The following is a 26,230-nucleotide window of genomic DNA, read 5'->3' as shown; positions in this document are numbered from 1 at the left end:
ATAGTCAGAAGACAGTCTGTCGCTTTGGCCTGGAAAAATTGGGCCCTGAGGTCAAAAAGGTTAAGAACCTCTGAGTTAGATCAAACATTTCCTGGTTTAGATCAGCTGTGATTACCAACATTCTTTCTACTCTCTTCATAGTAAAGAGTGGTCATACTTTATTTTAATTCATTTTTACAATATGTTTTAAAACTACATGATTTAGGTGAACTGTTTGGGATGTCTTCTCACAACAGTTTACTGGAATTTGGGCCCATTCCTCCTGACAGAACTGGTGGAACGCTCCACCTTACTCACACACATAGTTTGTTATTAAACTAAATGGTTAATTGAAAACACAGAATCTGTCTCCTTCTCTCTAAACACAAAGACTAAATATTCCTATGCTGTTGAAATTTCCATAAAATGATCTGAAAGATAAACACAGTTCCTTCAGTCATCTGCAGACCGCACCAAAGGATGAACCGCACCAGTAGCGGTCCAATTCCCGATTTCTTTTCTGACTTCCTTCAATTGTTTCTTGCCGCCACACAAGGCAGCATTGATGGCGCCTTAGAACACACTCACTGGTATGCCTGAAATTAATTCAGATGTTGTGAACTAACATCTGATGATGTCAGATGATGTCATGGCTTACAACGCCATGACATCATCATCATCCGGACTTTCCCACATTGTTTAAAAAGGATTCTCCCACTCATTGTTCTGACATTTAGCACACAGGTATAATGTTAGGACAAGGAAATTTAAGCCTGAATTTATTTCCGAAACTCTCCTGGATCATCAGGATGTTGATCCAGATGGGAGTATAACCAGTGAAGAATAAAAGGTTTTGTGCACTTTTGCACAGTTTATATAAACATCTAATTTTATTTATGTTCAAGTGATGCTTATTCACACTTTTTTCTGCAGCAGTAAAACACACACACACACAAACCTGAACAAACATCTACCAAACTGTTAGCAACATGCAGCTGTTTTCCTTTTAACCTTTCTCATTGTATCATTACGGTTCAGTGTGTTGTAATCGCTGCAAAGTTTTTAGAATTTGGTGTCTGTGAAGTGCTGTGGCTGAGCTGTTATTGTTGATGGTGACATTTCACAAATCTGTTGCTTTACATCACTGAAAAGCAAATGAATACTCGTTTCCAGGCAACAATCAGACCACCTTCTTTGCCCCCAATCTGCAAACATCTAATCCCCTGAAAATAACCTTTAGAACAGAACCTGGACAGCAGACTTATTCCTCTCTGACTCACTGTGACCAAAATTTGGATGCAAATGGAAAGTTTGACTGATGAAAGCCGATACGGATTGTGTCCTGCTCCCACTACAGACCACTTCATTATTTGGATTCAGTGTTTGCTCTGTGTTAGAGAAAATCCCTCTCCTCTCGCAATTATTCCCATCAGGTTGTATTGGCTTATAGCTATTTACATGTATAATGGATTTCTTAATTGAGGTCAAGTTGAGGCATATCTGCTGTCGGCTGATTCTGACTCATAAGGAGACGACTGGAAGCACGTGTGTGATAATGCTCTTTCTGTGATGACATCATCAGCGCATTAACCTTGCAGAGGACAAAGCAGCTGGGGAAGCAGTGACAGTCAAGTGATGAATAATGTCACCACAGTGTCAGAACCAGACTCACTATTCTGTCCTATGTGTCCCACGGACAGGCGCTTCCCTGTCTGTCATCTGTCACAGCTCAGATGATGTGGAAAAGTATTCATATCCCTTAAAACTTTTCATAATTTTTGACAGCAGTAGCACAAACTTGCTGCTGTATGTTCTGCCAACACGACGCAGGGAACAATTGTGAGGTGGAAGAAACAACAACGTGGTTTTCAAGAGTTTCACAGATAAAATTCAGAAAATGATTTGCATTTTATCCCCCGTTGATGTTACCTCCTTCAATTACTCCCAGTGAAACAATCTGCCTTCACGACTAACCAGTTTAGCAACTGGATTTCATGTTTTAATCAGAAGAGACAGCATCGTGATAATGAAGGAAGACAGCAGACAGCTCAGAGAGAGGCTTGGGGAGAATTTTAAAACAGGTTTAGGCTATAACAACATATTTCAATATGCCAATCTCACAGACCTCTTCTCAATAAAGAGTAGGCCAAACCTATAAATCTATCAAGCCATGACCGTCCATCTATACTGACAGACTGATCAAGATCAGTGATAACAGAAGCTGCCAAGAGTTTTGCTGACCTGAGTGAAGGTGGCACCCCCCCACCCCCATCTTCTTCTTCAAATCAGACAGAATTGGTGTCAAACGTTTGAACTACATTTGCGCTTTGGCTTTGAAGATATTAATGAAAGGTTAAAGGTCAAAAGGTCAACCAGGCCCCCCACTTTTATGATGAGCGGGGTGCTGGTTGACCTTTCATGACCTCTAGAAACATTTCTTTAAATCTTTAAAATGATAGCGGCACAAACAAAAAGTTTTGCTGCACAAACCAGGACAAACGTTTTTTTGGGAGGACATCTGGCAACTTCACTCAGGTGTTTCTTGGTTATTTTCTAAAAACCACAAATCAGATGAGAAAATGTTTAAATTGCAACTATTAGCTGCAAACCCCACACACTACAGTTGGGGCATTCCTGTAAGACTTTGTTTTCGAGACAAAGATTTAAGACTCCAGGCTCACGTTCATCTTCCTTTATCATCTGAGACTTTGCCAGAGATGATAATGTTCACTCTCCATTCATTCTGACTGAGACAGCCATTCGTTACAGAGCAATGGGCAAAAATGTCTGTCTGTAGCTGTGCACCATCAGTTAAGGCCCAAATTATTCATACCCCTGAAAATTTTAGATTATATTAATTTCATTCGTCTTTTAGGTTTTCAACATGTTTCTTATTAACAGCCAGAGTCGAAGTGAGTCTGTGGAGGCAGCAGAGGTTAGGCTGCACTGATGGCAACGGGAGCCTTTCATCCTCAAAGACATGGAGCTCATCAATAAAGACAAAATATCAAAATGCCAGAGGACATCTGGAAACTCCTGCACATCTATTATAAAAATGGTTTGATTGCTGTTACATGAATGAAAAAGAATTTCAACTAACCCCTGAAGAGAGTGTAAATCCTTTTTACATGACTTTTTATCTGCATTGATAAATGCAGATAAAAACAACTATTTCTTTCTACACTGACGTGGATTTCACACTTTAAATCATTTAGAAAACTGTGCTAGATTTTATCTCCACTTGTTCTGCTTTGTGTTGGTCTGTCATATAAAATCACAATTAAATATATTGAACTGGGACATAACAAGACAAAATATGGGGGGAAAAAAGGCACAATATGCTATATATGCAGAGACCATAAAAGGGATTACATCATTTGGTTGATTGGGATCACAAAGTAAAATGTTCAAACTTCTAAAAGTGCTAGGAGCAGAAGTGGATCCACAAGGTCAGAACAGCGAATGCAGTCGGGCAACAAAAGCAAGCGCGGGTAAAAAAAGGTTTGAACAAGTTTTAGTCCCATTACCACAAATCAGTTCATTTTTCAAATGACTTGCCAATAATTCCACATAAATAAAAAATAACATGCCTTTTTTTTTCAACCTATCAAATCCAGGCTGATGCGTAGAGAGAATAACCATGTGCAGTTTGGAACCAAGAAAGCAAAGACCAAAACCAGAGGAGACCCACACTGTCACTAAGATGTGGTGCTTATTTTTTCCCTGAGCAACAGTTTTGGGTAAAGTCAAGATTTCAAAGGGAAGTACTTTGTAATTAATGCAGTTCAGTTGGTTTTTTATGACATCGATTCATAACGCGTCGTTTTAAGGTCACTTCAGTCACACTTTCAACTGTAACCTTTTTTCTACATGGTTACACTTAGTAACACTTGACTGTACAAAGATGCCCTTTTAACAGAAGCAAGTTTACATTATTGGATGCAGACCAAGACAAGCTGTTTAATTAATCTTTAAGCCACGACGACCTGAAGAGTTTAGATGGCAGGAAAAGATAAAATCCACAGAAGACAAATGCAGGTTTCAACCAGGAGATGCTCTTATCTTTCCTGCCCTCTTTCAGGGTTTTTTTGTTTTTTGTTTTAACCTTTTCTCCGTGTGAACAATGCATACTTAGCAAGACGAGAGCTACCATGATCTCACCTGTCATGTTGCAGTATACCTGTGTGGGCCCCAGGGGACCACTCCCATCTGGATCGATGAAGTAGAAGCCTGAGGAGCTGCCGCTCAGCTTGTAGGCCTCGCAGGACGACTCGTGAATAGCTGGAGGAAGCAGAACAGCGGAACAAAAATAGTTATCAGCCCACTCTCTCCTCAGTCTGAACCGTATGAGTCACAAACACGCAAACTCTGTCTGTATTTACACAATGCGCTCGACTGGTTGGGTTCTGAGCTCTCAAGAAGCTTTCTGGTCAATCTATAGGATCCGGTGCCGACTTCAGCTGAAACTGCTTTCAAACTCACGGGTTTGAACTGACAGGCAGGACAGGAATGTATTTTTTTTTGTGAAGGGGTCGGGTCACATTTATGGGCTGAAGCCGTGGAACACAGACTGTCGTCGACTTCTAGTTATCAAAACACATGATGACTAATTAGGAGACGCTATCATCCACAGCAATCAAGGGAGCACCAACGCATTATCTTTTAATGAAATCAGGATTGATTGGTGACTTTCAAAAGTATTCAGACCCCTTGAACTTTTTTGAAAACAGAATTTCTTTGTAAAGCTAATGATATTTTTGGTTTTCTTTCAGCTTTGGTTGGTGCTCTGTTAGATTGGTCTGTGATAAAAGAGAATAATTGTTCCATTTTATCATGTTTTTATGCTTATTGTATTGCGTTGCATTCTGAATCTTGTGCTGTTCGCTCAATCACAATAAAAGGCTTCTGAACCTTTGGACCTGTTGAACTTTGAAACTGTCTAGATACATTAAAGTGGATGCAAAGAAGAACAAATGTTTAAGACAAACAAATAACTCTAAACATGAGGAGGGAATTACACAACGACAATAATTCAGAAGTAAGGACGAAAAGAGAAGATTAGTGGTCATTCAATACTCTAAAATGTGACTCTCCCCATGACGCTGGAAAATCAATTGTCTGGACAAGCTAAATAAAAAGCCTTAGTGTAAAACACAAGTATTGTGGCTCTGATCCTTTTAGTTTAGTCATAGAGGCTCCTCACAGTGAGACATGGGGCCAGTAAGCATGGCAGACCAGCTGAAAAATTAGGCCTCCAGTTGAGTTATTCATGTTTTTAGTTGACCCTGACAATGCTGCAGTGCTCGGCTCGCAGAAAAAAATGGCTGTGTGTTTCACGGTAGAGTTAGGTACAACCTCTATCATGGTCATGGGAAAGAAAAATGGCAAGATCAGAATCATATTTCACACGGCTTCTCCATACTGAGACGTCTGCTCTGGGTCAAAAACACTTCTGCTTTCCCAGCTAATCACAGTGATTTTAACACCGAGTAACAAAGTCAGAAGCTAATCTTTTCAAATTGTGTTGATGTTGAGAGTAATTTATTTGTGGTTTCTTTATTTAACCCCTAGGCTTATTTTACAGACTTAAAACACACATTCATTTATTACTTTTATGTTTTCATCTTAGCCAATTGTGACACTTCTAGCACTCAAATATTTATATATTTAGAAATAGTTGGGGCAAATTAAATAGATTATGTTGTATTTTATTTTCAAAAGGTGTAGGTAGGTGTCAAAAATGTAATGTTTACAAGTTTATTCAAGATATAGTTTTTCATAGCTTCCTGGTTTGTGGTGAATAGAGTCGCAAACATCATATGAGCATTGCTGAAAAATTTAATACTTAGTTGAGTATGTTTCTGATTTTTTTTCATACAATTCCAAAGCAATTTACTAAATATTAAGTTAAAGTGATAAATGGCATTATTGTGACAATGCGTCATATTTTCCAAACAGGTTGATCTGAAATAAGAAAAAACACAAGCCAAAAGTAAATCAAGCGAGGTAAACAACTTATTCCTGCATAGTTAGCTTTAAAAAAAAGAGTTTTATATAAACACAAAACACATTTTGACATTTTGATCATTTGGTTTTAAGGAAGATGATAGAATGTAGCAGTGAGGTTATTTAGGAGCTTAATTTCCAAACTTTATTGTTTCCAAATCAATATTCCCAACTTTTCCAAACTCAAACTCCTCATTCCTTTTTAACCCAGTGTAATCCAGGACTCAGCAGCTGCTCCTGCTTACCAAATTGCATTGTTAATGAATAAGTGACAGAAAGTCATGCCACTTCCTGTTTCCTCACTTCCTCTCTCAGTCTGACAGATCTGTTTGAAAAGTTTGTGAACTCTCAAACCTTTGTATACACAATCATTGTTAGAAAGCTAAATCTATTAGTTCAGTGCTATCCACCACACCAGATGCCCACCAGAACACAAGCTTTGGGCCCATTTACACTGTGAAAACCAAGGTCCCATTTGAATTTGAATGATTTTATATTCCTGCCTGTTGAACTTATAGGAACTCTGGACTTTGGACTTGATGCAAAGTTATGGACTCTATGTTTTCTATGTTTTGAACTATTTTTAACTGAAACTGAAAGGACTTAATTAAAAGGCCTTTTTGCAGACCAGTTATTTGTATTCATTTGTATTGCTCATGTTTTATATACAGTTTTGTTTCCCCCCTATAGACGGGCTTCACCATATTAATACGGGTAGGAATTTGTCCCTTAATTAAGGTGGTTGGTGGTTTGACTCCCACCATTTGCCATGTCACCATTTATATTCGAAATACAAAAGTTCACTATGAATGTATGGCAGATATTACACAGAACAGACAGCCATCCTGTGTAATTTACATGATAGAATTGGGAAACAAAATCTGGTAAAACAATATACTAATTTGTTTTTCGATGTTTTCAGATCCCACCCTCACATTCCTTTGCTTTTTTCAGACTCTGGTGATCTTGTTAATCATTATCTATAAATGTAACCACATGCTAATGTCAGTAAACCAATGCAAGAGGTAAGACCAATCTAAATTCTTCTTTTTGCCTTCCCAGCCCACATAGTTTGAAGTGTATTAAAGAGCTATAAATTACTACTAATATATGAACCTCCTGGATGCCCACTTTGGTGTGGTGGAGTTTAGCACCTAGAATTTTCCGGTGAGCTCTGCAGCTTAGTGATTGGGTGAGACGCATGCGAGAGCATGAAGCAGTTCTACGGTGGCTCAGCAGAGTCATTATTTAGAAAAGTATTCAGTGAGCGAGAGCAAATCAAAAAAACGTTACTGACTGCTAAGGCTGGTTAGGCTAGCACCTTGGTGCCATCATCGAAAATAGTTAGTGGTAGAGCTGCACAAGATATCCAGATCTGGATGAGTTTGGAAAAAAAAAAAGCTTTTTTCCCTTCATCTACTTTTACATGCTCAAAATAGGATAAATAAAGATGCGTTTACATTAACTTTTGTTTAAAATCAAGCGGTTTATGTATGATTTGCCACATCATGTCTTCAGACTTACCGGCTTTATGCATTTATAAAAAAAAAAAATCTAAAAAAGATAATGTTACACCACTACCTAATTAGACAACTCTAAAATACACTACATGCAGATCTCAAGCTGCGTTAAGTGATCTGCATGTAGTGAAGGATGCATCCAGTCAAGGCGTTTCATTTGTTCTGGAACATTCAACTGACAAGATTTGATTTCTCCTAAAGCAATTAAAATAATGTGTCCATAAATGTTCACAATGCCACAAAACATGTATGTCATGTGTAAATATAAAAAAGAGGAGGAACTCTGAATGCAACTCAACTGTTTGCCTCCTAGCAAAGGGGAAGCGTAACACTGGAGACAAATGTATTCCTGGTTAGCTGCCTGGCTGCTTCAGATTTCAGTTGGATTAAGAGACAGACTCAACAGACTGATAATAAATCATTCCCCTAAAAACCAAGTGGTGGTCTGTCTAAAGCACACTGGTTTCCAGGCTGCAGCTTTGACTTGCAGATAGAAAAGCTGAATTTGATGAAAGGAACTATTTTTACTGCAGCAGATGCTCTTATCTGCCATGTTTCCTCCATAACTGTCTGTCTGCATACAAACAAGATATCAACATTCTGGGGCAGAGGATGGAGGTGCAGGGAGGGGAGGAGGGGGGATCCACACTCTCTCCAACAACACTCCACTGCATATATCAAGGCAACGTCAAAAATGACACCTGGAAGGAAAAACTCCTACAATCACAGCCAGTCTGAAGTGGGGAGCTATTTAAGGATGGGGAAGGGGGGGGGCGGAGTGCAGATAGCGATTGTGAGGTCATGTCAAGCTGAAACAGGACAACTTTCTGCTTCGCCTCTCAGCTACACAAAGCGAGGAAAGCTCCAGGTGAGACAGGCAGGTGGATGTGTGCACTGAATTGAATGTGAGGAGGCAGACCTGGAGCGAGAGGGGAGGGTGGGGGGTGAAATGGCGGCTTTGAGACGGTGCTGAAAACATGAAAGTGCTCACAGTTGTGACACGTGGCTCCGGAGTATCCGGTTCCCGAACAGTCGCAGGAGAACGAGCTCCACGTCTGGGAGCAGCGGGCGCCGTGTTCGCAGAGGTTGGGCAGGCACCTGGGAAAACAGGAGCGGCATCACACCTTTAATGCACCAAAACTAATCCCACAACTCACAGCTCTTTTACTTTCAGAGCACAAGACAAAAAAAATACAATCCTAATGAGACCTTGTTTTTCCCTAATTAGTCCTGAAAATGAAGAGAAATCTTAATTAGCACGCCATAAAAAAACAAAGAAGCTTCAATTATCACATTTAAAACTGCAGCAGCAGAAAACCTGGCTTTATTGCTTGTAATTAATTGATTATCAGACTAGTTGGTAATTATATACATATTTTGAGCTGCCTAATTGAAAAATCTCCAGGTTCCTCCTGATTTGCTTTGATCTTTGTTCACCCAGCCTTCATGCTTTGGGGGGGGATCAGCTCTAACTGATTACGATTAACCTGAAAGTGACTTTGTCAGGTGTTTGTTTCAGACAACACAATGAAGCACAGGCCACTGAAGCACTCTGTCTGACAGGTAAGAAAAATCCATTTCATTCTCCTCTTTATTGTCCTCTTTGTTGCTACGAATATGAGCCTTGGAACATATCCAAAAGTTAATTTGCTGATGACTCATGTTTTGTGAGCTGAAATTAAAAATCCCAAACGAGTGAAGAGTGTCGGGTCCCGCAGCCTCCTTGAAATTTGAAAAAAAAAAAAAAGCTGATTTCTCTGAGCACAAAAGCATCACTGTCACCTTCAAAGAATGCCTGTTAATGGGATTTTGCCGCAGAAAAATTTACACGGCACTCTTCTGATTAATAGTCCCTTCCTCAAGCCTCCTTGAGTTTCACATAATTGCCAGCCTTTCAAGCATGCATCTATAATTTCATACACTTTATCTCTCACCTATTAACTGCAGCACAGTGGGCCAGCCGCAACATGGATAGGGTTGCAACAATCGCTTTAATTACCATCAAGCTATTTTCTGTTGTTATGTCCGCGGCTGCCCTTACAGGACGTAAAATTACAGTAGGCAGCACACTTAAGCACACGCTAGCTGTAAACTGAGGTGTAATTAGACTTGGAGAAGCGCAGATTAGCTCTGATAAAAGTTAATTTTCCTCATGCACTCAGGGGTCATTAAGTAGGCCACAGAAGAGAAATGACAGCTAATATCAGGGATGTAATCACTCTCACATGTCATGTCCTCACAGCGGCACAGAAGGTTGCAAAGACATGAGGCAACAGGGAAAAAAAAAACAGCCTCTGCTTTGCTGTCGCTAGCCTGCTGCTCTGCTCACACATACACACACACACACACACGGGAATGTATTTGTGCTCTCATTTGTTTGAAAAACTATTAACATTTTTTAAGATTAATCCCTCGTCAGCCTGAAGGTCTTGTGTGCCGGGACCACCAGGCTGCATCTGTTATTAAAATGCAACCCGCTGCCATTTTGAGAATGTTGCTGAGCACGGCACAATCACTGAAGAGGCCTCCTGGTGCAGCTGGGATTAAAATGGATGCAACATTTCTGGTGCAGTGGACTTGGTCAAAAGTGTAAAACCATTTTTTACATTTTTTTTCTTGAATGTTTTTCAAAAGTATTTTTGAAAAACTAGATTCAAAATTCAGTGCGACCCAAAAAGCATCAGGACGTCAGAGTGAACAACACACAAGCACGTTCCTGCTTTGTGTGCAGAAGGTAGTCCTTTTTTTCCCACGTCATATTATTTAATCAATAGTGTTAAAATAGCAGATTATATGTTATATGTGTCTTCCATTTTGACTTGTGAGTGGAAACTTCTAAAGAAACTCAACAGAAGATCTGGATTCTGACTTGATCAGTCAGCTCTTCTACAGGAACAGTTTAAAATCCAAAATGGCTGCTGCCACAGGAACGACTGCAGGATGAAACTCTTTAGACATTTCAATCAGATGTGTCACTGATATGCTACTCTACAATAACGTTATATGAACATGTTCCTGTAGTGTGCAAACACAGACTGCTGATCCAACACAGAATTAGGGATATAGTTAGATAAAAGAAAAACATAATGTTGCCACAGAGGAGTAAATTAGTGTCAACAAAACTCTTCAAGAAATTCCACACATTTGCAAGAAACAATGGGACATTTTCTAATTAATTTGACAAATTTGCAAAAGCAGGGATGACTACAGGCATGATTAAAAGCATATGTTCTTGATAAAAAAATTTGATATTCTCATTGTGAAGTCAGAAATTTGTAAAAAAATAAAAATAAAATGTTTGACCGACAGCGCTGAGACCAGCCTCCAGCCTCTGATCGGATGCTTCTGACGCAAAGCAGCGTGTTAGTGGTCCAGCGAGGAGGTGGAGGAGCTCCGACTTTTCACAAATTATCTGTTTCATAATATACTGTCACGACAGGGCGGCAGTTTGAACAAATACGGGTCAACCCTGAATGTTTGCCACAGGAGATTCAAGGATTTCACACACATGCATGAATGAATCGAAGAAAAAATGAAAGTAAGGTAAAAGGTCTGGATTCCAAAAAATGACTTTTTACCTTTAGAACCTGAAGAAGGACGGACTGATGAGAGTGAGTACAGACTGCTGCTGCACACCACTGGAGAGAAGCAGCAGGGTGCTCATTCAGCCATGTGCAGACAGATAAATGAGAAACAAAGCCAGACTCAGACACCTGCTTAATGCCAAAAGAATTAGTTTTGCAGCAGTGTTTGGGTTCCTCAGTGGTCTCCTGATGACAACCTACACTTTTCTTAAATCACAACTTTCGCCACGTAACAGGGTCTTTAATCATGGGTACGCCACGGTTAATTGATTGAAATCTTTCCGTGTTCAGGGGATGATGTAAAATGGAGGAGTAGATCTGGAAGCCAGATGTGACGTTGAACCATCCTCTGTAATTAAAGAATCCAATTTATGATGCGTTTCAAATCAAAGGTGACAAACTGCAACTTTGAAACAACTGGTTTCCAGTTATGCTAAATTAATTTTTTCACTGCTTCAGCAGTCACATGATTACCTGATTCACTTTACCTGTAAAAAGTGCACATGTCTGTGTAGAACTTTGATTGACATGTTTATTCTGACGTGGAAGCACAATAATATTGTAATTTTGGAGCAACTAACGCAAATCTAATGCTAATTTATAGAGGAAGATAAAGATTAGGGTGATGGCAAAGAAACATGCAGAAAGATGGTTGTCTGCTACATTCAGTTCAGCTCCGTTTATTTATATTGTGTCAACAAATGTCCTCTCAGGTTGCATCGAGTCATTGCCTTGCAGCACTGATGCCTTCCTCTAACAGGAAGGAACCTCCAGCAGAACCAGAACTAGAATCTGAACCAGAACCTGGCTCAGTGTAAGCATCAACTGCTACGGCCGACTGGGGGATTGAGGAGACAGAGATGGGGTTTTGTAAGGGTTTGACTGTTGTAATGAGTATTGTGAGTATTCCCAAAGAGTATTGTGAATGCTTTAAATAACTTTTGTCAAGCAATTTTTTAAAATCATCTAAATAAAAGAGTTTTATTTCCAAAACGAATGCCCACCTTGCAGATGTTTGTTTTATTTTCTTTTTAGAAGCTTCTTAGTGACATAGAAATCATTTTAAACTAAAACTTTCCAGGACCATGAATGGTTCAGATTGATTCACTGTTTACAAGCAGCAACGCCATCGGCCAGCTGGGCGAGTTTTAGTTTGCTCGGCTGTCGATCATAAACAATGTCCACTTCTCATTCACTTGGAATGAGCCAGTCACAGCTCTCTCAATTCAAAGGCGTACATTTTGTTTGTCTGCTTATTTCTGATTGGATGTGCTACAGTGAGGACAGACTGAATGAGCCTGGCTATAAAAACACAATATACTCGGTTACCATGAGGTGCCCAGCACCTCCACATGCTGAGTAAAAGTAGCCTGAAATTATATCTGACTAGCTGAATAAATTATTGTAAATGCAATTGGAGTTTTATAGTCAACAATTACTGCATTCCAAAAAGTCATTTGTGGTGATAATTTTGCTCATAGTCCTATTGTAATAACCATATACTTGTGATATATTGTGGAGTCCTGCCTAATGTGCTTAGCCAAAATGCTGCAGCTAGAGTTGTGACGAGAATTAAAAAGAGAGATTTGACATTTCCTTTTTATTTATTTTTTTAAGCTTCCCCTTGTTAAATCCAGAGTAGAATTTAACATCCTCCTCCTCCCATAAGGCCCTTAATAATCAGCTCCATGATAAATCAGAGATCTAATTGTTCCAGATGTTCCTAACAGAACCCTTTGTTGTCAGGCTGCAGCTTTACTGCTGGTTCCTAGAGTTTCTAAAAGTAGAAAGGGAGGCAGACCCTTCAGTTCTCAGGCTCCTCTCCAGTGGAACCAGCACCCAGTTTTAGTGTGTGAGGCAGACTGCCTGTCTACTTTTAAGACCAGGCTTAAAACTTTCTTTTTGACCCTCCCATGCATAGTGGTCACTACCGAGGACAGCCATCTAAAAGCCACTTTCTTGTGCTTCTTATGGATTTTTATGTTATAAATGCACACAGACCATTGAAGTGGACACTAATGCATCATAAAATACACTATCAACTACTGGCCATCAGCTGAAAATGCAAGACATTATGTTTGTTAAATCCAATATGGCCGACAGACAAAAAAGCACGCCAGCCGACCCGGTTCCTCCTTCTGCTGTAGACAACTAGCAGGTAAAAAAAAATATTGTGACATCAGATAATCCATCCATCCCATCCATTTTCTTTACACCCTTGTCCCTTAGTGGGGTCGGGAGGGTTGCTGGTGCCCATCTCCAGCTAACGTACCGGGCGAGGGGCGGGGTCACCCTGGACAGGTCGCCAGTCTGTCACAGGGCAACACAGAGACACACAACCATGCACACACACACTCACACCTAGGGACAATTTGGAGAGGCCAATTAACCTGACAGTCATGTTTTTGGACTGTGGGAGGAAACCGGAGAACCCGGAGAGAACCCACTATGAACAGGGAGAACATGCAAACTCCATGCAGAAAGACCGGGACTGGGAATCGAACCCAGAACCTTCTTGCTGCAAGGCAACAGCTCTACCAACTGCAGCCCAATCAAATAACCCCTAAAGTACAAAAGTACTGATGTATTTTTCAAATAACAACTTTGTATTTGGAGAATATTACAATTGATCACCTAAAAAAACATAAAATAAGTGTTTTATTACAATTTTTTTCCTACCTTTGTTTATGCCTTAAGAAAATGAAAAACATCCTGACAGAAAGGATCATTAGTAAAGCTGGCTTGAGCTAACCTGAGCTATGTCTGTCGTTATGCACATCAGACCCAATCTGCCCATTTTAAGACTCCAGATGCTACTTTCTTCTACTGCTCTCCAGTTATACAGGTGTTGTGACGCCTTCCAGGAGAACTCACATGCATTGTGTGGTAACATGGAGTGAATTAGAACTAACTATGGACTCCAGTAGAACCAGAACTAGAATCAGAACCAGAACCTGGCTCAGTGCAAGCATCAACTGCTACGGCCGATTCGATTTGCACTGATCTTGTCATATTCAATAAATTAAAATATGGGCTCTGATGAGACTTATTTGTCAGATTTCCTTTAAAACTAACCTGTGGAAAATAACAACTTTCAAGCAGGTAACAAATATATTTTTTTATTAAGCCCACATTTCTGTATTAAAAGTATTTTGAATTGGTCCAATGTAATATTCTATTCCAGAGGTGTCCAAAGTGGGTCCTGGAGGCCCGGCATCCTGCATGTTTTAGTTCTCTCTCTGGTTTAACGCACCTGGATCAAATGATGGCTCATTAGAAACACTAAGAGGAACATTGACAAGCTGAAAAAGTTCTTACTACCACCAGGGAGAGAACTAAAACGTGCAGGATGCTGTCGAACGTGCCGCCGTTCATCAGTGATGATTTTTTAGTGAAGGAATTGTCAAGGCATGGGAAGGTAGTGTCAGGCTGCAAATCGCCCTTATTGAAACATGTTGTCTCGCATAGGAGACAGCTGTTCATGATCTTGAATCGACGAGATGAAGAACTAAATCTAAGCTTTCGTGTTAGAGTAGACGAATTTGATTACATGCTGTTTGCAACGTCCTCTAGCATGAAGTGCTTTGGCTGCGGCCAGGAGGGGCACATTGTAAAAATGTGTCCCAACAGGGCCGGGCCGGCCCCGCCGAGTGCGGCGAAGCAGCAGCCCGCTGCTGCTGAGCAGGTGGAGGACCCGCCTTGTGAAGCTGGTGCTGCGGGGGACTACGCTGCCGCGACGGAAGACCCCGCGGCGGCTGCGTCAGGGGAACCCGCTACAGTGGCGGAACCAGCGGTGGTGGCGGAAAAGTCTGCTACAGGAGACCTGACAGAAGGTATTGTTGAGGGTTCAGTAGTGGATGGTGAGGAAACTGTGAAAATGAGTGTATCTGTGAGGATGGATGGAAGCATGGTGTTGTGTGGTGATGGGGTGAATAGTGATGATGATGGGGTGAATGGTGTTGGTGATGGGGCGAATGGTGGTGGTGAGGGTGAAAGTGAAGTGGTAGAGAGGGATGGTGTGCAGGGAGAGCAGCAGGTGGAGGTGAGTGGCGATGAGGAGCAATTATTGTGTGAAGATCAGGGAGGAAAAGGAGAGGTGCAGGTGGAGGGACAGAACAGTGAAGAGTTGTTTTTTGGAGCTGGAGTGGCAGGAGAGACGCGTGAAGCAGAGGAGGCAATAGAACTGGAGGCTTCAACCCCGTTAAAGAGGCGAAGTAAAAGGAGGAATGTGGAGACGGCTGTACAGGCCAGCAAGCAGGCCTGCAAACTGGCTGCAGAGAGGAAGGAGGTGTCGGACAGCAGCGACAATGAGAGCTGGTTCTCTGACAGCAGCGAAATATCTGTCACACAAACGAGTTGCAAAGCACCTAGATACCCTGTAGAGTCTTTTAGAACTTTTTAAAAAGAAACTAAAGGATTCAGAGGAATGAAAATTGAAAGTTATTTTCCCGATTTAAAATTATTTTATTTCTCAGCAAGGTATCACATCAGGAACAAAGAGGTATCAGGTTTTGCAGACAGAGACGTCTTTAGATTAAAGAAAATATTGACTAAAGTTAGAAAACAACTTTGATTTAAATGATGCACAGTAGTATTTTATTATTTTTTATAGTCCTTTGGTATTTCGTTTTTAGCTTCTTACCCAATATGGATTCTTTTAAAATAGCATCTTTGAATCTTAACGGGGCGAGGGAGGCTGGAAAACGAGCTTTGATTTATCAGATATTGAACCAAAAGAAAATCGATGTAATTTACCTGCAAGAAACGCACAGTGACCAACTAATAGAGACAGACTGGGGCAGAGAGTGGAGGGGGGAGGTCATTTTAAGTCACGGCACCTCCCAGAGTGCAGGGGTGGGCTTCCTCTTTTCCAGAGCGTTCACCCCAAACTCAACAGAAGTAGAACATGTCATTCAGGGGAGGTGTCTTTTAGTCAAGACAAAGTTTGATAATTTTAGTATAGTTTTTATTAATATTTATGCTCCCATCACCAATGCAGAGAAAAAGCGTTTTTATGAAAAAATTGGGGAACGGTTGGGTGATTGTGGGTCTGAGGACTTTGTTTTTATAGGTGGAGATTTTAACTGCACTGAAAACGAGTTTTTAGACCGTAATCATGCAGAGCCGCATCCCGCAGCCCAACATGCTCTGCGGCAGCTGGTCTCATCTCACGGCCTGGTGGATGTATGGAGGAGGATGCATGCAGGCTCCAGGCAGTATACATGGTCCCACATTAAAGAAAACAAAATCTCTTTAGCTCGTCTTGATCGTTTTTATTGTTTTAAGCACAATTTTAATGTGTTTAAAGCATGCCAGATTTTACCGGTGATTTTTACAGATCACTCGTTGCTTTTAGGTAGTGTTTTTATCAGAAACATTTTACCTAGAAGCGCTTACTGGCATTTTAACTCAGCCTTAACTTATGATCAGGGTTTTAAGGAGGTTTTACATTATTTTTGGGCTGGTTTTAGACAGAGAAAGTCTGATTTTACCAGTCTTAAACAGTGGTGGGACCACGGAAAAGTACAGATAAAACTGCTGAGTCAACAGCACACTCTCAATGTCACCCGTGACATTACCAGATCTATTAGAGATCTGGAGATGAATATCGTGGAATTAGAACAACTTAGTGAATCCACAGGAAATCGAGAGCATATTGAAGTTCTCAAATCCAAAAGGCTAACTTTAGCAAACCTGCTGGAGAATAAAGTCCAAGGCGCATTGGTCAGGTCCCGGATCCAGAACATCACAGAGATGGATGCTCCCTCTAGCTTTTTCTTCAGCTTGGAGAGGAAGCATGGGCAGAGGAAGCTGATCCACTCCTTGCTGTCGGACACAGGGCAACAACTGAGTGAACCAGGTGAGATCAGAAGGAGGGCTGTGGAGTTTTACCGTTCTCTGTTCCACAGCGAATACAAGGAGAACGAGAAACTGTTCCGGGAGTTCTGTGACAAACTACCCCAGGTCTCCAAGGAGACCAACTCCGAGCTGGAGCGCCCCCTGGGGCTCCAAGAACTCCACACAGCCCTCCTCAGTATGCAGGGCCAGAAGTCCCCGGGTGTTGACGGGCTCACGGTAGAGTTCTACAAGGCCTACTGGGACATTCTGGGTAAAGACCTGCTCGACATCTGCAACGAAAGTCTGTCCACCGGTTCACTCCCCTTGTTCTGCCGCAGGGCGCTCATCACCCTGCTGCCCAAAAAGGGTAACCTGCAGGACATCAAGAACTGGCGCCCTGTGTCCCTCCTCTGTACCGACTACAAGATCCTCTCCAAGGCCCTGGCCACTAGGCTGGGGAAAGCTATGGAGCAGGTCATCCACCGGGACCAGACCTATTGCGTCCCCAGCAGGTCCATGGTAGATAACATCTACCTGATTCGGGACGTTTTGGAGGTCTCCGGTTCATTGGGTTTACAAACTGGCTTGATTTCATTAGATCAAGAAAAGGCATTTGACCGCGTTGAACACAGCTTCCTCTGGAAAACCATGAGAGGGTTTGGGTTCAGCGAGGGTCTCATTGCCAAGATCCAGGTTCTGTACAGTGACATTGAGAGTGTGCTGAAGATCAACGGTAGCCTGTGTGCTCCTTTTAGGGTGTGTAGAGGCGTTCGACAGGGCTGCGCGCTCTCGGGGATGCTCTACGCACTCTCCCTGGAACCCCTCCTCCAGAAAATACGCTCGAATGTTTATGGTTTGGTTTTACCTGGTTTTAGTAACAATATTGTTTTATCTGCCTATGCTGATAATGTTGTTGTTTTTATAAAAGATCAGCAAGATGTGAATGTTTTAACCGAGATTACAGAGAAGTTCTCTGCAATGTCTGCTGCGAGGGTGAACTGGGGAAAGAGTGAAGCCCTGGCTGTGGGCGAGTGGTCTGCTGGGCTCCCGGTTCTCCCTCAAGGTCTTACCTGGAAAAGAGATGGTTTTAAATATCTTGGTTTGTTTTTAGGCAGTTAAGATGTTGTAAGCAAAAACTGGGAAAACGTCGAGCAGAAAATAAAAAATAAATTGTCAAAGTGGAAGTGGCTCCACCCCCAGATGTCCTATAGGGGCAGAGTGCTGGTTTTAAACAACCTTGTTGCATCGCAGCTGTGGCACAAACTCAATGTTTTAGACCCACCATCTGGTTTATTAGTTAAAATACAGTCAGAGATGGTCAACGTTTTTTGGAACGGTCTACACTGGGTGCAACAGTCTGTGTTGTTTTTATCAAGAGAGGAGGGGGGCCAGGGCCTTGTCCACCTGGCCAGCAGAACAGCAACTTTTCGTCTACAGTTTATTCAGAAATACCTGACAGGATCTCCTGTGTGGAGGGATGTGGCCAGCTGTATCCTCAGACGTGTTAATTTTCTGGGGCTGGATGCTGCTCTGTTTTTAACTGATTTTAGTTTTTTAAAGTTAAAGGGGTTGCCTCAGTTTTATCAGGGTGTTTTTAAATCCTGCGCTCTTTTTAAATTGCAAAGAGCGAAAACGCATAATTCTCTGCATTGGCTTTTAGAAGAACCGTTGGTGTGTGGAGCGAGACTGGACGTCCATGGCAGCAGCGTGCCGGGACTGTCTGAGGCACTGTCCAGGTCCGGGACAGTGACCTTGAGGCATCTGGTGCAGGTGGCGGGACCGGACTTCTCAGACGTCCAGGAGGTTGGCTCGCTGCTTGGGGTCCGATCTGCCAGGCTGGTACAGCGCTTCCTGGAGCGGGTGAAGGAGCAGCTGTCAGCTGAGGAGAGGCGGCTCCTGCAGCTACATACAGCAAAAGAGTGCCAACCTGACCGGAATGACCTGTTCCCAGATGTGGTTCTGGATCCTAATTTTGAGGACGACAGTGGTCCCTTGATGAACTGTAGGGATTCGGAGATGGACCTATGCAAAACTGGTCCAAAAACACTGTATACATTTTGTACAAAGATCCTAAACAGGAGAGCTCTCTGTAAAAGACCCATAAGTGTCTGGAGCAACACATTCGGAGGACAGAAGCCTCAATGGAGGACTTTGTACAAGCCTCCAATCAAAAAAAGGACTGGTGACCTTCAGTGGAGAATCCTTCACGGCGCCATAGCCACAAACTCGTTTTTATCGGTCATCAGTCCTGGGGTTTTAAATGAGTGTCCTTTTTGCAGTTTGTCCGAGAGTGTTTTTCATGTTTTTATAGATTGTGTACGGTTGACTAGTTTTTTAAATTTTTTAATGAGAATTTTTAGCCTTTTTGGCGTGGTTTTTACCAATTCTGCTTTTATCTACGGTGTGCATTACAGTCGAGTCACCAGTTTTAAATCCCGCATTTTAAACTATTTAATCGCAGAGGCCAAAATGGCAATTCATCTAACTCGACGGGACAAAGTGCAGGCTGGACCTCAACTTGATGCCGTGGCTCTGTGGAAGTGCAACGTCAAAGCTAGGCTGAGGCTGGAGTTTTGCTTCCGCAGAGCCACCGGGGATTTAAATAGTTTTTTACAGTTGTGGGGTTTTAATAATGTATTGTGCACTGTTTCAAATCAGGGAGAACTAATTTTTAACAAGCTGCTGATGTAAATATTTGTTGTTTTAATTTAGTTTTCATTGACCTGATTATGTAGAAATATATTGTCAAATTATTGTAAATAAATGTTTTGGTAAAAATCAAAAATCTTCTTCTTCTTCTTCCACGATAACATTTTAATAACAGATTGTTCAGTTTGTTAGATAGCTACAGACAGAAACAGAGCAAGATACCAAGAAGCAGTGGGAGTTTTTTCTTTTGTGGTCTGTACAAGCCTAAGGCTTAAAGCTGAATAAAAATAAGTTTTTTTTTTGTTGGAGCATTGATTTAGCAGTTAAATAACGTAAATCTCTGTAAATTTAGACCTAACTTGACTAAAAAAGTTGGTAAAATGTTAGACATGTATATCTACTGAGCCGAGGAGCTGATTCTAAAGATTAAGATAGAAATGTTAAAGGTTTTAAGTTCAGTTTCAGTCCAACAAGTAAGTAAATACGATCAGACTTTCAAAACTAAGGATCTGAAAGAAGCTTGGAGTTTGGTTTGAAGAATCTTGAATCTGTTTGAGGAGACAAGATGGCGCCGGTGTGTGTGGCTGCTCGTCTGTCGTTCTCACATTTGCTTATGTTTGTGTTGTTTCTGACCTGTATCGTCTGCGGAACTGAGTCTCTACTGATGTACGGTCGTAGCACACTTCTGGACCTCCAATCTTTGGTCCAGGATGTGGAGTTTTTCGAAACTGTTGGCCAACACTCCTTGCCCCCGCTTCTGTCGGGGATTCCGAGCCACCTGTTGCGGATTCCTGCGCTACTTTCACGACGGAGACGTCGTCGTCGTCGCGGTAGACGAGGCGGCCAGCTGGTAAAGCTGAAGTTTTATCTGACGCACTGTTCTGCTTTTACCCGATCATCGGATGGATCGTTTCTGGGCTCTCGGGTGCCTCGGCGTTTCTTGGATCCTGTTGATGTCTGTTTGGTGCCAGTGGTCGGCGTTCAAGCCCCTCTCCAACGCCGTCCCTGCCCTTCCCGGATCAACATACGCCAACGGTGTCTCCAAAACCTGAGACCGCTGTGCCGGGTTTCCAGACCTGTCGAAGCCCAGGATCCAGCTCCTGTCAGGATTGGCCTGATAAACGCCAGGTCGCTTGTGAATAAAACTTTTATTCTTCGGGACTTTTTTAGTCCAAAATCTGGATTTTATGTGTGTGACTGAGACGTGGCTGAGTGTTGGTGAGTCCAGTGCTCTATCTGAGCTTTTACCAACGGATTGTTCTTATTTTAATTCACCACGGACTTTGAGGAGAGGGGGAGGCACAGCGACTGTTTACAAACAGGACTATAATTGTAAGTAGTGTTTTCTACAGACGTCTTTCCCCAGCTTTGAGTTTACGTCATTTGAAATGAGACACGTAAACCCAGTTTTCTGTGCTGTCGTCTACCGGCCCCCCAAATATAATAAGGATTTTATAAGCGACTTCTCTGACTTAAAACTCGCGCTTCTGTTCGGCGCTGTCGGATTATTAACCCTTCCACTGCCACTCAATTCTCCACCGCTTTTCTTCAGCTCTGTGGATCATCTGACTTCCTCCACTCTGATACAGAAGAGCTCTGGTCCTGGTTCTGTTCTTCCTGTCAAACCATTCTGGACTCGGTTGCTCCATTAAAAACCAGGCAGCCAAGGATTAAACCTGCCTGGTGCTGCAAGGCAGGAATGTCGTCGTGTTGAACGCAGATGGAAAAAGGATAAACTGCAGGTTACCCTTCAGATTTTAAAAGACTGTTGGCGTCTCTACCAGAGCACGGTTAAAGAGGCTAAAAGGGAATATTTGGCAAATATAATTTCCTCAAACAGCCATAACTCACGTGTTTTATTTAACACCATTGACTCTGTCCTTAATATTCCACAGAATGCCTGTTTGGAAGCTTCTCCTGACATGTGTGCTAAGTTTCTGCGTTTCTTTATTGAAAAGGTTGGTAGTACCAGGGCTCTTATCACAGCTCCTGACTCCGACCCCTCTGTTTCGGTACCTTGCTCTGCTGCCTTCAATCAGTTTGAGCCTGTGACTGTCTCACTTTTAGAGGACGTGTTTGGCCGCATTAAGCCATCAGGTTCCCCACGTGATCCTGTCCCTCCACAATTTTTTAAAGATATTTTATCTAGCATAGTGCAGCCTGTTCTTGCAATTATAAATAGCAGTCTGTCCTCAGGTGTGGTGCCCTCTAGTTTTAAACATGCAGTAGTGCAGCCACTGCTTAAAAAACCTGGCCTTGATCCTACTGTTCTGGCTAATTATCGGCCTATTTCGAAGCTGCCTTTTCTTTCTAAGGTTTTAGAAAAAATTGTGTACTGTCAGCTGAAACAGTTTTTAGATGACAATGGCATTCTGGAGGTTTTCCAGTCAGGTTTTAAAACTCTTCATAGCACAGAATCTGCTTTAATAAGAGTTTTTAATGACATCCTTCTTGCATGTGATTCTGGTAACCATGTTGTTCTGATTTTACTTGACTTAACTGCTGCCTTTGATACAGTAGACCACAATATTTTAATATCGCGATTACACCACATTGTTGGTATTGATGGCACTGTTCTTAAATGGTTCCAGTCTTACCTAGAGGAGAGAACATTTTCAGTGAAAATTAGTGACTCTGAATCATCTGCTGTTTCAATGACTTATGGTGTCCCGCAGGGCTCAATTCTGGGCCCTCTGCTTTTCTCTCTTTATTTATTGCCTTTGGGTTCTATCCTTAGGAAACATGGGATTTGTTTCATTGTTATGCTGATGATTGTCAGATTTATTTGCCCATGAAGCAGAAGGATGTCCACTCCATCAAACATCTCCTGGCATGTCTTGGTGATATTAAATCTTGGTTGGCCTTGAACTTTTTAAATTGTAATGAAAACAAAACAGAGGTGATTGTGTTTGGACCCAGTGGCTCCTGTGAGTCCTCCTCTGTTGACCTTGGACCTTTGGAGGTATATTTTAAACATGTTATTACGGACCTTGGTTTTAAGGTGGACAGTGATTTTAAATTGGACAGCCAAATCAGAGCCGTGGTTAAGTCCAGCTTTTATCATTTAAGGCGATTGGCATCAGTGAAATCTTTTCTTTCCAGGCAACATTTTGAAACAGTGATCCACGCTTTTATCTCGACTCGACTGGATTACTGTAATGCACTTTATCTGGGAGTCAGTCAGTCGCTGCTCTCACGTCTGCAGCTGGTTCATAATGCAGCTGCAAGACTTTTGACAGGAACTCGGAAGAGGGAGCATGTGACCCCTGTCCTGGCTTCACTTCACTGGCTGCCTGTATATTTTAGGATTCATTTTAAAATTCTTTTGTTTGTTTTTAAATCACTGCATAATCTTGCCCCGGCTTACCTCTCTGAGCTTCTTCACCCCTACGTACCTTATCGGTCACTCAGGTCAGCAGATCAGCTGCTCTTGGAGGTACCAAGATCCAGGAGGAAGCTCAGAGGGGACAGGGCTTTCTCTGTCATAGGTCCTAAGTTATGGAATGACTTGCCTTTGCAGGTCAGAGAGGCCCCTTCACTGTCCAGTTTTAAAGTTCGTCTTAAAACCCATTTATTTTACTTGGCTTTTAACTCCTGTGGGATCTAGTTTTAGAGTGTATGTTTTTGTTTTTAAACTGTAAGAGTTTTTATTTTTTTTATTATGCTGTGTTTTAATGTACAGCACTTTGTATCAGCTGTGGTTGTTTTAAAGTGCTTTATAAATAAAGTTGGTATGGTATGGTAATGTTATATCTGAACACTGTCAGAGTTCACCCATTATTCCAACCCATTATTTGGAATGCAGTAAATTCAAGTCATGTAAATCTTTTCCCCTCAGTCCGTATTCACATTAGGCGATTTGTGACTCCAAACTTACCAGTTTAGCTTCATATAAAATATAAATATTTTGTAGCAGTAGGTCTTTGTTTTCATACAGTTCTGTATAACCCATTAAAATATATTCCATTGTTTTATTGTCAAGAAATCTACTTCGTTCAGAAGCTCATTGGTTCTCAGTTTAACGACGGTTACCCTGTGGATTTAAACAATTACTGGCTCAACCCTCCCTTGTCCGTTCTCATCATGGCTCAGGATCCCTTGAGAGCGAACGACTTAAGGTTTCTGTCGACAAATAACATCGAATTAGACATTTAATGAGGCTGTGGAATTAGCTGCAGCACAACTAAAGTAAGCCAAAAGGAAAACCTTATTTCACATTTTTATTGAATCTAATAAATAACAACATTGTGCAGCTTGGCATGGACACAGCTGTTGCGGTATACATTCTGTTGTAATAAGCAGATAATTAATGATCTTTAGGTTGGTATGGCAGGTGATGTTTAGCATTTTCTCAAACTTATAGTACTAACTCTGAATAAAAGCTCATTTTTTAAAATATGGACGCCATAATCCCATGCTTGTCAATCTGATCCAAACAACATCTTACGTTGCAGTCTACTTCATTTATAAAGCTTTCAAATCTGTATTATAGTTTATGCACATTATTTTGTTAATCAATTCTGTGTTTCCTGCTTAGATCCTCATCCTTCTTTACCCTTCACAAGGTCATTCCTAGTGAGTCAGGGCTGCTGCAGCCTGACGTCTGTGTGTCATGAGCTCATTCCTCAGAAAGAAAGAAAGAAACAGACAAGGCGTTCATTTTTTTCATCATTCCAAGCTCACTAATGAGGGTCTGAAAAGGGGGAACGTACATTTTGGTCCACACTTGATTGACTAGAACTAAAGCGAAACATGTTATAGGCCCAGTTATCAATGATACATGTGATCGCAAATTCTGCCAAAATAAAGTTTGCCAACAACCTGCACTAAATGCAAACAGCGTGTGTAGTGACATCCGGCCGTTGATCACCTCACTCGTGACATAAAATAAGTGTTTCCATTGCAGTTTTTGCAAAATACATTATTTTGCTAAACTGATCTGGAAAAACCACCTCATCCTAATGCAAGAACGTTTTAAGAAAAACGGGACTCGATGGAAAATCACCATGGTTCCATCAAGCAAATTTATTTTCATAATTTTAATTTGCATGATTCTATGGTTAATGGAAATGCAGCTATGTTTGATACATGAGCTATGAAAGTGATGAAAAAATATTTTGACTTTTGCTGAACTTGAGTCAGATCTGTTTCCTTACAGAAAGAAGCTCCTGAGTTCAACTACTGGTCTGTGGCCTTTCTGGATGGAGTTTGCATGTTTTCCTTATGGATGTGTGAGTTTCCTCTGGGTTTCCTCTGGCCTTCTTTCCAAAACATGACTGTCAGGTTAAGATGTCTTTTTAAAATTGCCCTGAGCTCTGAGTGTGGGTGTTGTCCTGTGATGGACTGGTGACCTGCAGAGTTGGGGAGTTTTGGGCATCTTACCACAGCATCTCAATCAGATTTAAGTTCAGCATTGAATGGGCCTATACAAAACCTGCATCGTTTTTCTTTGAACCATTCAGACGTGATTTCACTAGTGGGCTACTATCGTTGTCCCTCTCCATAACCCACATGTCCTGATGCCAGAAATTAGTTTTTGATCAGAAGGTAAAAAAAAAACTGATGTCTGGAGATTTACAGTAATTATTGTAATTAATTACAATAATTACTGTAATTCACAGCAAAGCCATCCAGAGCCATCACACCACCACAACCACCATGTTTTATTTAAACTGGTTTGATCTGAAAACATCTGTAAGAAAGAATATTTTATAGAAGATTCTACAGTGACATAATTCAAGACATGTAAAGGCTTAAATAAATACATCTGATGAATCTGTTATTTAAATAAGCTATGATACATCTGTTACATGTATGATTTCATTTTAACATGAGCTGTAATAACTGAGTTTATGTCTAAACAACCATTGTGGTATTTTCTCCCCTCAATTTCTTTCCAGTATTTACGTTTGCTACCTTTTCCCCAGGGCTGCAGGTGCTGTTCATTTGAAGGACCAGTCATTCACTAACATTCCAGCTCAGAGGAAAACTGTGCAGATACCCCAGAGAGGAAATCCCCTCAGAGTCACAGCTGAAGTTTCAGGTAGGAGTACCAGACCTGACTCTGTTTTCTCTCATCCCATGGTACATTAGCTGTGAAGAAACAAGACCAAAAACAACATCCGTCTTGCTAAGCCTGGGAAAATAAAACATCTCTCTCTATCATTCTGTCTTTTCCTACAGTGCATCTCTTCACGCACTGACATGACAGACTGGCATCGCCGGTGTGTTTGCATATCTTCCAACTGCGAACAATCTGGTCTAAAAAGTAGGTAGTCTGAAATCTGACAAAGGGGTAATTCTCCCCAGGGCATGCACAAGGGAAAGTGGCAGTTTGCATGTTTGCCTCGCTCCTATAAAATGTTCCCCTCCGCATGCAGACGTTTATGGAGCCCGTAGGTCTGCCAGGGCCCACAGCTGTGCAGGATAATGAGGGAGAGCATGCCACACAGGACAGTGGGGAGCAGCTTGTTAGCATAGTCCTCTGCCAGAGAAGGTGCAGCCGGGTTTCTGTTGCACTTTAATTGGAAGATCCAGTCAGCTTGTTTGTCTCTACAGGACAGAATGTCAGCCACTTTCAGGCTTTGCTGCAAACAACACACTGCCATCCACAAATTAACATTGGGGGCATGAATGACTCTGTGCTGCCAACTT

General features: G+C 41.6%; 1 protein-coding gene across 2 annotated transcripts in view; it reads right to left on the bottom strand.

The window, feature by feature from the left end:
• The window catches only part of cntnap5a (contactin associated protein family member 5a), a 173,030-nt gene that overhangs the window by 60,724 nt on the left and 86,076 nt on the right, over positions 1–26,230 (bottom strand). For both annotated transcript variants that reach the window (XM_008438481.3, XM_081598493.1), the window contains exons 11-12: positions 8,497–8,603; positions 4,141–4,260 (exon numbers count right to left, since the gene is read on the bottom strand). In XM_008438481.3, coding sequence (XP_008436703.3) covers positions 4,141–4,260; positions 8,497–8,603 — 227 coding nt within the window. The remainder of the gene's footprint in view (positions 1–4,140; positions 4,261–8,496; positions 8,604–26,230) is intronic.

Source organism: Poecilia reticulata, chromosome 2 (assembly GCF_904066995.2).
Source record: "Poecilia reticulata chromosome 2, P_reticulata-male-v2, whole genome shotgun sequence".
Classification (NCBI taxonomy): Eukaryota; Metazoa; Chordata; class Actinopteri; order Cyprinodontiformes; family Poeciliidae; genus Poecilia; species Poecilia reticulata.
The sequence above is the reverse complement of the archived record's forward strand: the minus strand, read 5'-3'. Positions and strand labels throughout refer to the sequence as shown.